The 14,390-nt window shown below is 36.8% G+C and overlaps 1 protein-coding gene across 3 annotated transcripts in view; it reads right to left on the reverse strand.

Annotated features, from left to right (window-relative positions):
- CPQ (carboxypeptidase Q) overlaps positions 1 to 14,390 on the reverse strand; it is a 703,529-nt gene that overhangs the window by 139,464 nt on the left and 549,675 nt on the right. For all 3 annotated transcript variants that reach the window (XM_001379746.4, XM_007488142.3, XM_007488143.3), the window contains one exon: positions 12,372 to 12,463. In XM_001379746.4, coding sequence (XP_001379783.2) covers positions 12,372 to 12,463 — 92 coding nt within the window. The remainder of the gene's footprint in view (positions 1 to 12,371; positions 12,464 to 14,390) is intronic.

The raw sequence follows: 14,390 nt of genomic DNA on the forward strand, positions 1-14,390 counted from the left end.
ATAAATATTTGCTGGTTGATTGGGGATGGGGACTTTGACTACTCAGATGTCACAGGAGCTACAGAAATCTTATCTATTTATAAGCAGAATATCTAATTTATTTGTTTTGCTGGCTATTTCAATTCTTAGAAGGACAAAGAAGCAGTACTGAAGAATAGACTCACTGGATTGAATTCTGGCCAATGAGAAAACAATTGCTGAAAGAGAAATGGCAGTAACCTTGGGAGAATAAGACCACAATCTTATCACTTATGATAACCCAGGAAAGGAATGGTATGATTTAATAAAAGTATACTTTCAAAACTCCAAGGAAGAGAGGGTTGATCCCATGAGACTCTAAAAGGAAGATGACTTAAGAGAGATAATGATAATAATTCACACTTCTATGGCTCTTTCCAGTTTACAAAGCACTTTTCTTACAACAAATCACAGAGACTGACTTTCAAAAATGAAATTTTAATGATATAATCATGTATAATCCCAAAGAGATTTTTTTAAAGGGAAGGGCATCAGAAGGTCTCCAGTAAAACAAACAAACAAAAAAACCCCAGCTTATTTGCAGCATTTATTAAGAGCTTATTATGTGCCGGGGACTGTGCTAATATTAGTATGCAAGACGGTCCCTTTACCCAAGAAATTGACAATATAATAAGTAATTTTTGTTATTGTTGTTGAGTTGTTTTAGTCAAGTTCATCCTCTTTATCACCTCATTTTGGGGTTTTCCTTCTCCAGGTCATTTTAAAGATGAGGAACTGAGCCAAATAGGGTTAAGTGACTTGCCCAGGATCATACAGCTACTAAATGTCTGAGGCCATATTTTAACTAATAAATATAAATATTCTTGATTCCATACCCAATGCTCTATCCATTGCTCCACCTAGCTATCCTGACAATGGATAAAGACAATACATAAAGATGACTGGAAAGTAAGGATACGCATGTGCTGACCTTGTTTGGAGATGGTGGAATAGAAGCCTAGGTCAGGGCAAGATACAGTGAAAAGTCATCCTCTGAGATCAGGATGGTGCTAAAGCAGAGTACAAATTCCTGTGGGGAAGATGTCCAAAGTGGAATTGACAGGGTTTGGAGGTTTCCAATTCTGACAGGGACAAAAAGTGTAAACAGGAGAATATAATACAAAAGAGTGGCACTGACTTAGAAAAATAATATCAAGCCCCAAATTCAAAAGAAACAGAATTTTAAAAAAATATAAAGATAAAAAAGAGGATTGTAAAACTATATTTTTTGTTGAAGAAAAGGAAGAGAGGAATTATGCCTTAGGCTTTATTTTGTAAGGTTCAATCAGACTAAACAAGTCTTGCTTGTTTTTTCATTGGCAAGAAGCATGATACTCAGATTGCAAAGAAAGGAAATGAGGAATAAACATGGTAAAGAGGGAAATCAAGCCTGAGATGGATGAAGAGATAGGAAGAGTTCACTAAATTATTCTAAATTGTTTCAACTGTCCTATCCCAGAAAAATTACACTGATTCTGAAATAGCTTATAGATGTGATCATGGTGATTTTTAAAGAACTGAGAAGAAAAGAAGAGTTACTTGATGACTGATGATGGACAAAAGTCCCAATTTTCAAAAAGGGCGAAGAAGGAAGAGGCCACTCAACTTAATTTAAAAAATAATAATTTTTCTTTTCAGTTACATGTAGAAACAATTTTTGACAACTTTTCAGATATTTTAGGATTCAGATTTTCTGCCTTTTCCTTTCCCCCCTTTTCCAAGGCAGTAAATAGTCTGATACAGGTTACAGCAGCACTTTCATGCAATGCACCTATTTCCATACTGCTCATGCTGCTATAGAAGACATATCACAATACAAGAAAAATCATATAAAAGAAATAAAATGAAAGATGGTGTGTTTTGATCTTTCTCAAAGTCTAGTAGTTCTTTCTTTGGCTATGATTAGTATTTTCATAATGAGTCCCTTGTAATTATCTTGGAAACTTGCTTTGCTGATTTGAAATAATTCTTCATAGATGATCATCATATAATATATCTTTCACCATATATATTGTTGCCCTGGTTCTGCTCCCTTCACTTTGCATCAGTTCATAGAAATCTTTCCATGTTTTTCTGAACTTACCCTGTTTGGTGTTTCTTATGGCACAATCGTATTCCATTACAATTGTTGTATACAAATTATAATGTTCTCCACTTTTAGTTTTAGATCTGAAAGTCTAGTATGAATACACAGAAAATTTCTAGAGTTAATTATGAAATAGGTGGTTTTTGAGCAAAGAGAAAAAAGTGGTAATCCTAGAAATACAGTCAGATTTTCAGGGGGAATCAAGTCTAAGTTCTGCTAGAAAAAAATCTATAGTCACAAAAAGTCATCTCCAAGTGAAGACTTCTGATGAAAGGTAACTCTAGGCTTCTCTAGGAAACCCATTTTATTTTGATAGTTCTGAATTTATAGAAATTATTGTTTATATTAAACCAAAATTGTGTTCCCCTGTGACTTTTGCCCACTGGTCCTGGATCTGCATCATAGAGCTACAGAGATGAGTGTTGTGTTTATATAGTGATTTAATGTTTGCAAAGAGTTTTGTCAATATTATATGATTTGATCCTTGCAACAACTCTTTGAGGGAAGCTACAATTATTATTATTCCTGTTTTGCAGAGAAGAAAATTAAGGCAGGCAGAAGCCAAGTGACTTGTCCAGAGTCACATAGCTAGTGTTGTCTGTTAGGTTTTCCTAACTCCAAGTTCATCACTCTACCCCCTACTTCAATTTCTCTTTGATACGATTCAAATATTTGAAGACCACAGTCATGTTCTTCTCAAATATCTTCTTCCATAAAATAAAGAGTCTTAGTTCTTTTTTTCCTAAGCCTTCTATGACATAATTCTGAGCCCTCATTGCTCAGATTACCTTCCCATAGAAATGATTCCTCTTAGTGTGCTTTTAGCAATGTTACAGATGAAATTGAATATTATATTCCAGATCTGATCTTTTCCCTTCTTTTGAGGGAAACTAGTGATTTTAGGAATATGTTCTTGGCATAGGAAGGGAACAGTCAAGGCATCTTTGGTAGTTGTGCTTTCCCCCTCAAAATATATCATGAAGATGATCCCCCTACAAGGTATATTTTGTTCAGGTGTGGGTTGGATAAGATCTGTTTTGTATGTCTTTTGTAAATAACTATATATGTGCATGCTGTCTTTCCTGTTAGAATATAAGCTTCTTGAAGGAATGTATTCTTGTGCTTCTGTCTTTATACCCTTTATACCTTGTATGGTGCTTGGCATATAGTAGATACTTTGTGAATACTTGTAGATTGATTGATGAAGACTTAAAAGAGAAAATATTCAGAAGCAAGTAGGTATGATAGAAGAGAAAGCATCTGAAATTTAATTCGAGAGAAGAAAAATGAAGAGGTGAGACAGAGTGAGAAGTACAATTTATTCTAAGACTTTTCCTAGATTGAAGGTAGCTGCTATTTTCAAGGAAGCTTTGTCAGGAATCCACTAAATAATAATAACTGACATTTATATAGAATTTTAAAGTTTGCTAAGACCTTTTACACATATTATCTAATCTGAACCTCAGTACAACCTTGGAAAGTTGGTACTAGGGATATTAGTTTGCCCACTTTATAGATGAGGAAACCCAAGGCTCAGAAAATTAAAATGACATGTAACATGGTCACACAGCTAGTGTCAATGGTAGGAATTGTGCCCAGGTTTTCCTGACTCCAAGTCTAGTTATCTATCGACTATATCACAAATTCTCACTCATTCTTCTGTATTTCTAGATCAAATGTAGTCAAAGTAAGTAAGTTACCAAAAAAAAAACGCAAAAGTTCAGAATGAGTTAAGTTTCAGTCCCAGACAATAAAGTGAATAAGAGACAGATTTTATTGGGATCACTAATATGAGTCAAAAGTGTAATATGTCAACTCCAAATTGAAATGATATCTCATATCTCACTGATAGAAGCCTAGTGTCCAGAAAGGGGGAGGTGATAGTCCTGTTATATTCTTCTGCATATTCAGACAGTCATATAGTAAATTATCATCATTAGATATTTAGGAAGATAGTCTGCAAACTTGGGTCCACAGGCCAAATCTTGCTAAAATCACAAAGACCATTCTTAGTTCAGGCTGTATAAAAAGCAGAGAGCAGGCTGGATTTGGCCTTTGGCTGACCATATTAAACCATGACATGACCACAATAGAACAATCAGGGCAATGAGAGGGGAAAAGTCTTGCCATACAAGGAACTGACTGCAATGAAATTCAATATGGATCAATCTGAGATCTTGAAATTGGTACAAAAAACTCAACCTCGTAAGTATAAGAGGGGAGGTCTCTTGGTTGGACAACAGTTGTTTTTAAAATATCACTAGGGATTTTAATGGACTAAGATCTCTAAAAGTATGATATAGCCACCAAGAAAACTAATGTGATCTTGGGCTACTCTTAAGAGAGGCAGAGATTCCAGCAATAAGGATGTGATCATCCCAATACACTCTGTCCTTTTCAGACCTTTTCTGGAAAGCTGTTCATTGCTGGGCCATAGTTCAGGAGACATTGTTAAGATGAAGAGTGTCCAGAGGAGGGGATCAGGATGCTGATGGGCCTTGAGTCCTGGTTATCAGTCAATCAATGAAAAGGACTGAGCATTTTTTGTTCTAAAAGAGAGGACACTCATGGGGGGCAGGCCAACTGTCTTCAAGTATTTAAGGGGTTGTCATGTGGAGTTGTCATCAAGAATTAGACTTGGTTTGTTTAGTTCCAGAGGGCTGACCTAGGAGTAGTAGAATAGGGTAATTTCAGTTTACACTCAGGCAAAATTTCTTTTCAATTAGAACTGTTTAAAAAAATGGAATGAACTACATCAAGAGATGGTTGACTTTCTTCCTTGGGGATTGTTGAGTCAAGGTTAGATGTTTTATTTGTTGGGTAGTGGAGATTCCTTGAGTAGATCGATGGGCTGGACAGCATGGATTTTGGGGTAACCTTCCAACCTCAAATTCCATGATTCTGTGAGTTAGGATTTCTACTTATCCAGTATATTCTAGAGGAGACTTTTTGAGGGAGAGGTTGTATAGGTTGGAATGGATTATCTCTGATAGTACTTCCAATTCAGATTCTGTTACCTAATTCCAAAGGTATACTTCTGCAAAATTTGCTTATGGAAATTAAAAAAGCTTTATATAAGATACAATACCTGTGTATATACCTTGAAAGATGAGAATGATCCTGAAAGTTGAAGAAAAGGAAGTAGTACATTAGAGGCATGGAAGATAGTACACATAATTCTCCATCCAGTAGTTAAGTTTGAATGAAATGTAGATTTTATAAAGGAGGTCAATGGGACATAAAACTTAAAGATAAGTTTGAACACTTTCTATTTTAGGTTTAGAAATGTGTCTTTTATTCTATATGAAGTAGGGATGTACTATGGGATTTTTCACAGATAAGTAATATAGCCTTCATTTGATTCCTCATCTGAAAATATTCTGTCCTTCCTCAAATATTCATTAAATAGTTTCTATGGATCTCTCTTTTGTCCCTATTACACAGTACTTTTCATTATGTTGATCTGTGGTTTCTTCCCAACCCATGATGCCACAAAATAAATGACAAGTGACCACCAATAGATAGATATGCTCCAAAGCCCTGAAGATTGTAACATATCTCAGATGCCTGATTTTACTGCCAACTGAGCCCCCATAATTGCAATTGGGCAACATCGTCTTCAGAGAGCTACTGAAAGCATGGGAAAGAAAGTTCTTGCTATCAAAGTCTTTGGCACTTGTTTAATGGTTCCACAACAGAAAATAATATAGTTTTATGAATAGAAATGGTTTGAAAGAAAATGCATTATCATTTTCTTTGTTATTGTACCATAAAGATCATTGGTTCTTTCCATCTGGCTTGTAGCTCAAACCTCCTAAACATGACTGTCTACCACATTAGAATATGAACTTGAGAACAGGGACTGCTTTGCCCTGCTTGCATCCCCAGAATTTAGCATGGTGCCTGGCAAGAATTAAGTGCTTAATACACACTTTTCATTCATTCATGCATTTATTCACTGCCAATTCCAGAGCCTTAAACATTGCAGACATTGATAACCTTGTACTCAATTGATCTGCATTGAGTCTGCTGGGTTGATAAATCTCTATCTATAATCAATAAGCGAGCATGAGATGCTAGCCACAAGACACAATATGATATCCAGGAGGATGGGAATAAATACAAAGCATAAACATTTATTTTTATTATTTATTTTTTAAAACTCTTACCTTCCATCTTGGAGTCAATACTGTGTATTGGCTCCAAGGCAGAAGAGTGGTAAGGGCTAGGCAATGGGGGTCAAGTGACTTGCCCAGGGTCACACAGCTGGGAAGTGTCTGAGGCCAGATTTTAGCTTAGGACCTCCCGTCTCTAGGTCTGGTTCTCAATCCACTGAGCTACCCAGTTGCCCCCCAAAGCATAAACATTTCAAAAGAGAAACAAATACTATTAGAGCCTAAATAACTCCCAGGAGTATTGTGGAAATTAAATGAATTTTGGAAAAATAAGAGTTGCGAACCAATGGCATCCTATGATAAATGAAAATCCAAGAAATGTTGGGTTGTTTTTGACAGATTCATGCAAATATCTAATCTCCAAAAGAAAAGCCCAGGCTGTTCAAAAGCCCAACTGTAACGATGGTGACAATAACCTGTAATTAGTAAATCTATACTGCATGGAACAGTGAAGAAATAAGCCAAGCTAGCTTTGGAAACAGAGTTTAGATGAAATCAGACTGAATGGCTAGAGCATTCTTGTTATTTCCATAGCTGCATATAAAAACCAGATTATTCCCACTTCAGCAATGTCACCATAACTAAATCTGCTTTATATAAACCCAAATGGTACACTGATGGATCAACAAAACAAAGAAAACTAAAGAAACCCATCTATCCATATACAATTAATATTTCTAAAGTGGTGGCATAGAAATAACATTTCATTTGGGTCAGAAGGCTGGCATTAAAGCCCAACTCTGTTATTTACTACTTTTGTGATATGCCCTTGACATATCAATTTACTCTGCTAGGATTCCATTTCTTCTTCCGAAATAATACTAGCTAGCAATTTTAGATAGGAGGTAGCTAGATGGCTCAATGGATAGAGCACTGGGCCTGGAGTCAGGGAAAACTGAGTTAAAATTCCAGCCTCAGATATTCACTAGCTGGGTGACCCTAGAGGGTTTTTTTTTTTTTTTATTATAGGTTGGAATGGACCAACTCTGAAATACCTTCCAATTCAGTTTCTGTTACCTAATTCTAAAGGTATACTTCTGCAGATCTGTTTCCCTTAATCCACTGGAGAAGAAAATGGCAAGCCATTCCAGTATCTCTACCAAGAAAACTTCATGAATAGTATAGTCTATGAGGTCACAAAGAGTTGGACAAAACTGAAGAACAATGGCAGAATTTATATGTGCTTTAAGATTTATAAAGAGCTTTTTCATTTGATCCTTACAAACCTTGGGATAGAAGTGCTATTATTATCCTCATTTTATAAAAGTAGAAACGGAGGCTAAGTGACTTGCCCAGGGTCACACAGCCAGTGTCTGAAGCTACATTTGAACTCAGGTCTTCTTGACTATAAGCACTGTGCTACCTGGTTACTGCGATAATAGTAGAGAGTTTGAATGATATGATCTCTAAGGTCCCTTTAAGCTCTATATTTTCAGTATGCTTTTCAGTTTTTAGACAAAGCTGCTCTGCATTTAGAATTTGGCAAGATTTTCATAATTAAAGGAGAGTCTAATTTTTTTGCATATTTTTATTCTAAGCATCCCCCACACAGGCTGTACTAAAATTTGTTTTTGAATACTTTTGTGACAGGAAATTCAATAAAATACTACATAGGTTCAGGTGACCATTTTTGCTTCATAGTTGGCTAGGATTAGGATAATCTATGCATTTCAGCAGCTCATATAAACCACCCTTCATTTAATAAACTCTATTTAAAATACTGCTCTTATTAATGACTACCATGGAAAGCAGCGATCATACTCCCTGTAATTCAATTGCCAAAAGTTTGTGCAATAAATCAGGAAAAGGTTAAAATATTTTTTTCATCCTAGAATAGAACATATCAATCTAGTTTATTTGATTACCTTGTCTAATGAGGCTTTCTAGAAGCTGGATAACTTGACTTGTTATAATTATGCAAGATCATGTTTTGCCTAAAAGAAAAAAAAAAGGCCAGCAATCTGGTTGATGTTATTCTTGGGTTGTTATTATTTTCCCCCCTTCTACTTTGTAAATATCCCTTCATTCAGATTCAGACTGAGGTTAGTACATAGGCCTTTTCAACTCTAGAGTCATTGTTCTTTTTACCACACCAGGATGCTTTTTTCCTCTTTCTTACTACCTCAAACTTTATTCAGGGGAATGAAATGGAGATTTCCACTTCTAGTGGATGAGTTGGGCAGCAGGCATCAAGAGAGAAAACAAGGGAAAAAGAAGGCTTTTCTTATTTTATGCACAAACCCATTCTAACACTGAACAGATGTTAGCTCAAAGAGACCTAGGATAACTTCATTAATAGCTTATTCTAAACTACAGGAAAACCTTAATATGTGTTTGCTTCACTTAAAGATAGCATCTCCTATTTACTGCCTTATCAAACATTTTAGTTTAGAAGCTTATTTCCCTGAAAAGTGTTTCAGAGGCATTTCAGTGAAAGCTGTTTATACAAAAGAACAGCATTTTGCACAATCACCACACATCCCCATAGTCTTTAAAACAGTTTAATTAAACCAAAAATAATAGCATTGTGTTAATATTTGAGTAGTAAGGTTATAAAGTGCTTTAGCTAATCCATAACCTCTTTGACATTATTGCCAATTAACTAATCTATAGTCACACATGATTTATCTATACCATTAATGTAAAAGGCACAGAGTTTATACACAGAAACCATACACAATTTAGAAAGTGACAGATGAGCTTGGATCCTGGGTTTGCCATATAATTCAAATTTCTTTTAATTCCACATTTTTCTTGGCAGAAAGATTTGTAAAACTTAAAGTGCTGGGTAAATGTCATGTGTTATTATAAAGTTGAAAACAGTCATAAAAATAAAATTATTATTAAATTTGGAAAACAACAAAATTAATACCCCATTTAATTTAATTTTATTTTCCAATACCCTTCTTAGCCTAGAAGAGTTACTTAAGAAATAGTTTTTGCAGGACTTTCACTGTAGAATAGATTTTGAAATTTATGGGAGGAAAAGTCTACATTTGGAGGGCTTTTGTTTGTTTTTAGTGGGTAGGGAATATTTCTCTATATACTGACTTCCCCAATTTAAAGATATAGAACTGAAAAAAGAGAGTTAAAGTGACTTAGATCATAGATTTAAGAGCTGTAAGGGCCCTTAGAGAAGGTCTAGTTCAACATTTTCATTTTATAAAGGAGAAAACTGAGGCCCAGAGAAAAGAAGTGATTTGTTTTTCAACTTTTCTTTCCTCATAAACTGTTGTGTGTATAGTTTGTATTTTCTTTCTTTAATATGTGCTGAAGTCCCCCAAGAGAATGCCTTTCTTGAGGCAGAGACTCTTTCATTCTTGTCTTTCTATTCCAGGCAGAGCCTGGCAGTAGAAATGCCATAGAGTGGGAAAGAGTACTGGGTAAATTCTAAACAATATCAGATGATGATAACAATGACACCAACAACAAGGTGAGATTAAGAAGGAGGAAGACAAAGAGAAGGAAGAAAAGGGTGAAAAGAAGGAGGAGATGACATTGACAAAGAAGAAAGAGAAGACAACTAAGAAAGGAAAAGAAGGAGGAGGACAGGGAAGATGAGGAGAAGCAGGAAAAGGGGAAGAGAAAGAGGAAGAAGAAGAAGAAGAAGAAGGAGGAGGAGGAGGAGAAGAAGGAGGAGGAGGAATCTCATTTGATATTCACAGCTATGGGAAGTAGATGTTCTTGTTATTTCCATTTTACAGATGGAGTAAATGAGGCAGGATTCAAACTAGAGTCATTCTGACTTCAAAGCCACTGCTCTATGCAGTGTTAAACAAGGAACAAAGGAACTTATGGGACAGGGTTTGGGGGGAAGAGAGATGATAGGACTCTAGTCTGAACAGAGTTAGAAGGGAATCATCAAAGATTTAAAGAGCAATTAATACCTTTACTACACAAATTATTATAAAAAGTTGACAAAGGAAATGTTCTATCCTTTTTGTGAAACAAATATGGTCCTAATACTTAAAGAAGAAATGGAAAAAAACAAAGAAATGGCCATTGATCGACCATTAGTTATTGAAAACATTCACTTGTACTAAATACTTAATACTGAAATACCATTTTATATTAATAAAACAATGCATCTAAAGCCCAATGCTATGATAATTTACCAGTGGCAACACTAGAAGCTTTTCCAATAAATACAGAAGCAATACCAGGCTGCTTCTTCAACACTATTAGTGATCAGAGTTCTAGAAATGCTACTAATAGAAGTAAGATGAGAAATAGATTAGAGGCATAACTATTGATGTCAAAGAGACAAAATTAGCCCTTTTTGAAGATCAAATAAAAGTTTACTTAAAAAATTCCAGAGAATTATCAAATCAATTAATCAAGACAATTTATATAACTTAGTACTGATAAAAGTCATTTAATCTCTCATTAATTAATTTCCTTACCTAGAAATGGGGATAATCCCTGCCTTCTTCACTTTACATGGCTTTTATAAATGAGAATGTAAAAATGTAAACCATTTTGCAAACTCTAAGCCCCTATCTAAATCTCCGTGTACTTTTCGCCATTTTCATTTTATCAGACATGTAGGGGCACTCTCTCATCATCCAGACTTCTAGGAGAAGCAAATAATAGTTAGTTCTTATCCTCAAAAAACTTTCCCTAATGAAAAAATCAATGCATATAGAGAAGAAAGAGATAGAGGACAGAGTTTTAGTTTGGGGAATCTCAGAGATTGTGAGCTTGGCCATTGGACAATCAACTGTTTTGTTTTTTGGCAGCAAGGATAGTACTGATGAGAGACCAAGATGAGAGACCAATGATAGACCAAGATGAGCGAAAAAGAGGGCTAGAGGATGGAAACAAAGTATGGTCAAGCCACAGGGCAGATATTAAGATGCCTGATAGATCAATGACTGGTTAGGAAAGTCTTCATTGCCCATGCTTCCCTGCAAAATCAGAACATCTCACAACCAGGGGAGGATTTCAAAGCTGACTAGATTAACTTCCCAGGGTATGGCTTCTGGAAGTCAAGTCAAGAGGGTCACTGTTCTAGGTAGAGAGCTGGGCATCAGTGGGACATATGGTGAAGGCAAACAGAGTATGTATGGTGAGGGTGTAGGTAGAGAAACAAATCAGGCTGGGAGATATACTGAACTCTAGGGGTTTCCTTAGTGGTGAGGTTCCTGGTTTGTTCTTTTTGTGTCTTCAAGGTTTGTGTCTGTGTATGTATTTCACAGGTGTCTATGGTGGTCCAAAGGCACTGCTTGTGTTGTTTCAGATCCTAGAAAGAAACTAGTTTGGTGCAGTTGATAGAATGCTGGGTTTGAAGTCAAGAAGATCCAAGTTCAAATCTGGCCTCCGACATTTACTAGCTGTGTGACCCCAGGCAAATAATCTCAGTTTCCTCAATTGCAAAATGGGGATAAAAATAGTACCTACCCCTCAGGGTTTGGGGGAAGATAACATGAAATAATTTTTGTAAAGAATTGAGCACAGGAGCACTATACAGAAAGCACTAAATAAATGCTACTATTGTTATTCAAAACAATCGCCAGAATAGGGATATTAAGTGTGGAAGAATTTTCCAGAACCATTTTAGAGTTCCCTATCTGACTGAACCAGCTGAGCCCCACCTCCCCCCAATCCTTTGTCCTTGGAGAAGAAGTTTCCGGCAGCAAGCATTATACTTTGCAATTAAGAAGCACTTTACCATCTGGGACCTCATTTGATCCTCAGAACAACCCTGTGAGATGACCATTATCATCCCATTTTACAGATGAGAAAGTTAAAGTTCTGTGAATTCAGGCAACTAGTCCAGCGTTGCACAGTGCGTCAAACCTTGGTTTTCCCGACTCCAAGTCTAGTGCTCATTCCCTTCATCTGTTGGGAGGAAAATATTCACTGATGGCACATCCTTTGGAAATCAGGGCCACATACACAAGAGGGCAAAAAGTTTGTAAAAGATAAAATCACTTAAGATACGGGTTCTCTGCTCCTTCTAGATAAGTCAAAGTTAATTGCAAAACTTTATGTAGGGATGGAAAGGGCACCCGACACTGCGCCCATGTGCACAGTTAGATAAGAGAAATAGTAGCCAAAGACCTCAGCCTTGTGCCGAGATGAGTTTTTACCTTGTGGAGCTGGTAATACTGAAGCGAACCGACGCCGCCTTGCTCCTCAGCAGTCCACAACACCAGGCGAAGGGTCCTTTTTGGCCGAAGCCCTAGGAAAAGCAATTAAACAAATGAAACACTGGGCGCCCAGCATTTTTGACTTTTTACATTCATTTACAACACCGCTGGTTATCTGCCTTCTGGAGGAAGGAGGGGGCAGAGAGCCACCACCTCCTCTCTGCTCCCCCTCCCCCTCCAGCACTACTGGACTCTGGGGATGACCAGCGGAGCCAAGGAGCCCCATCCTCATGGCTCTCCAGATAGGGTTAACAGGCAAAGCAATGGCGACAAATGCTCTCTCGAAGCCTGGGAAGTGCTGGACCTGTAATCATACCCTTATCTGGACATCCTGCATAGTAGCACAATGGACCGCTGCAGCCTGCCGGGCTAGAGGTGACTAGTGTCGGTTATTAAAGCATTTTCTAAAGGTTCAATCAGGTTTAGGAAGAGGGAAGTCAAGGGAAGGGATCCTGTGACCTTACAATGGCAGTAATTGAAACCCAGCAGTCAAGTGAGGCCCTAGCCCGGAGCTCTAAGTATCTTATGCCTTGAGAAGAGAAAGGGAGTAGGGAAATGAAGGGAAGAAAATGGGCTTCTCCATTCAGCTCTCTCTTAACAACCAAGTAACCATGATGCACTCTGGAAGAGGATGAGCTATACAGGAGAGGGAATATGTTTTTTGTTTGTTTCTTAAGCCAGAGATATTTTACTGCCTTTCTTGGAAATGCAAGATAGTTCTTTCAGTAACAAAGACAGTGAGTTAAATGGAAAGAGAACATATCTGTCCCATAGCATAGATGCAGATTGGCTTATAAATAACTTATAAATTAACTTATAACTTATATATGTATATATATATAAATATATAAAAAATAACACTAACATAAATAAGTACATATTTTATTGTGGAACTGAGAAAGTACAGGAGGCATAACTAGTGTCTCAGCTCCCCAGAATACTTACAGGATCTGTGATTTCCTCCATGTGGACATTCCCTACCTCAACACAGATCTCTACCCTTCTGTGACTTTTGCTGAATGCCTCTGAGTATTATAAGCATCAAAGATAAGATTGTAATAATAGTCCTAAAAATATTTATATGAATGCTCTAAATTTTGCCAAGTATTTTATATATATTATCATACTTGATCCTCATAACCAAGTTGTTGTGAATGAAAAAAAAAAACCCTCAGTAGGGCGGACAACCTGGTAATGAACCCTTCCTCAAATTATCCAGACTGATGCTTGGATGACAGACTGAAAGGATAGTCCTGGGACAATGCTCAAAGCTTCCTCTGCTTGGTAGACCTTTTAGATCTTGCACTCCCCAGTGCAGCCTTCAAAAAACCTAGAATAAAGCCATTTACTACAATAAGGCAGCAGAATAGTGCCTGAGTGGAATCCAAACAGGGATGACCATTGAAAACTCTCAATAAAAAGCCTATTTCTTAATTTTTTTTCTCTAAGATAGCTGCATGATAAGCTAAAAAATGCTTCATAATGGCAAATGGCTCTATTTTGAGACAAGGTGGTCCAGGGGACTTAGCGGTGTAGACTTGCTGGCCCAGTGAATACAGTGTTGGACTTGGAGTCAAGAAAAACCAAGTTCAAATCCTGCCTCAGACACTAGCCATGTGACACTAGGTCAGTCACTTATTTTTCTCACTCTCAGTTTCCTTATCTGTAAAATGGAATAATACAAAAATCTTCCTAGGGTGGGCTTGAGAATCAAACATGATCACATGTATAAGGTACTTTGTAAGCTTTAAATAAATTCCATGATTGTTATTACTACTATTCAAATCCTGTCTCTGTCGCTTACTAGCTGTATGACTTTGGGCAAGTCACTTAATTTCTTTAGTCTTCATTTCTTTTTCTTTAAAGGAGGATGCTGAATGAGATGATCATAAGTCTCTGCTTAACCCTAGAGTGGTGGCCCTACATTCTAATGTAAGTGGACCTAAATGATGTTCTTGA

This window comes from Monodelphis domestica, chromosome 3, assembly GCF_027887165.1.
Source record: "Monodelphis domestica isolate mMonDom1 chromosome 3, mMonDom1.pri, whole genome shotgun sequence".
Classification (NCBI taxonomy): domain Eukaryota; kingdom Metazoa; phylum Chordata; class Mammalia; order Didelphimorphia; family Didelphidae; genus Monodelphis; species Monodelphis domestica.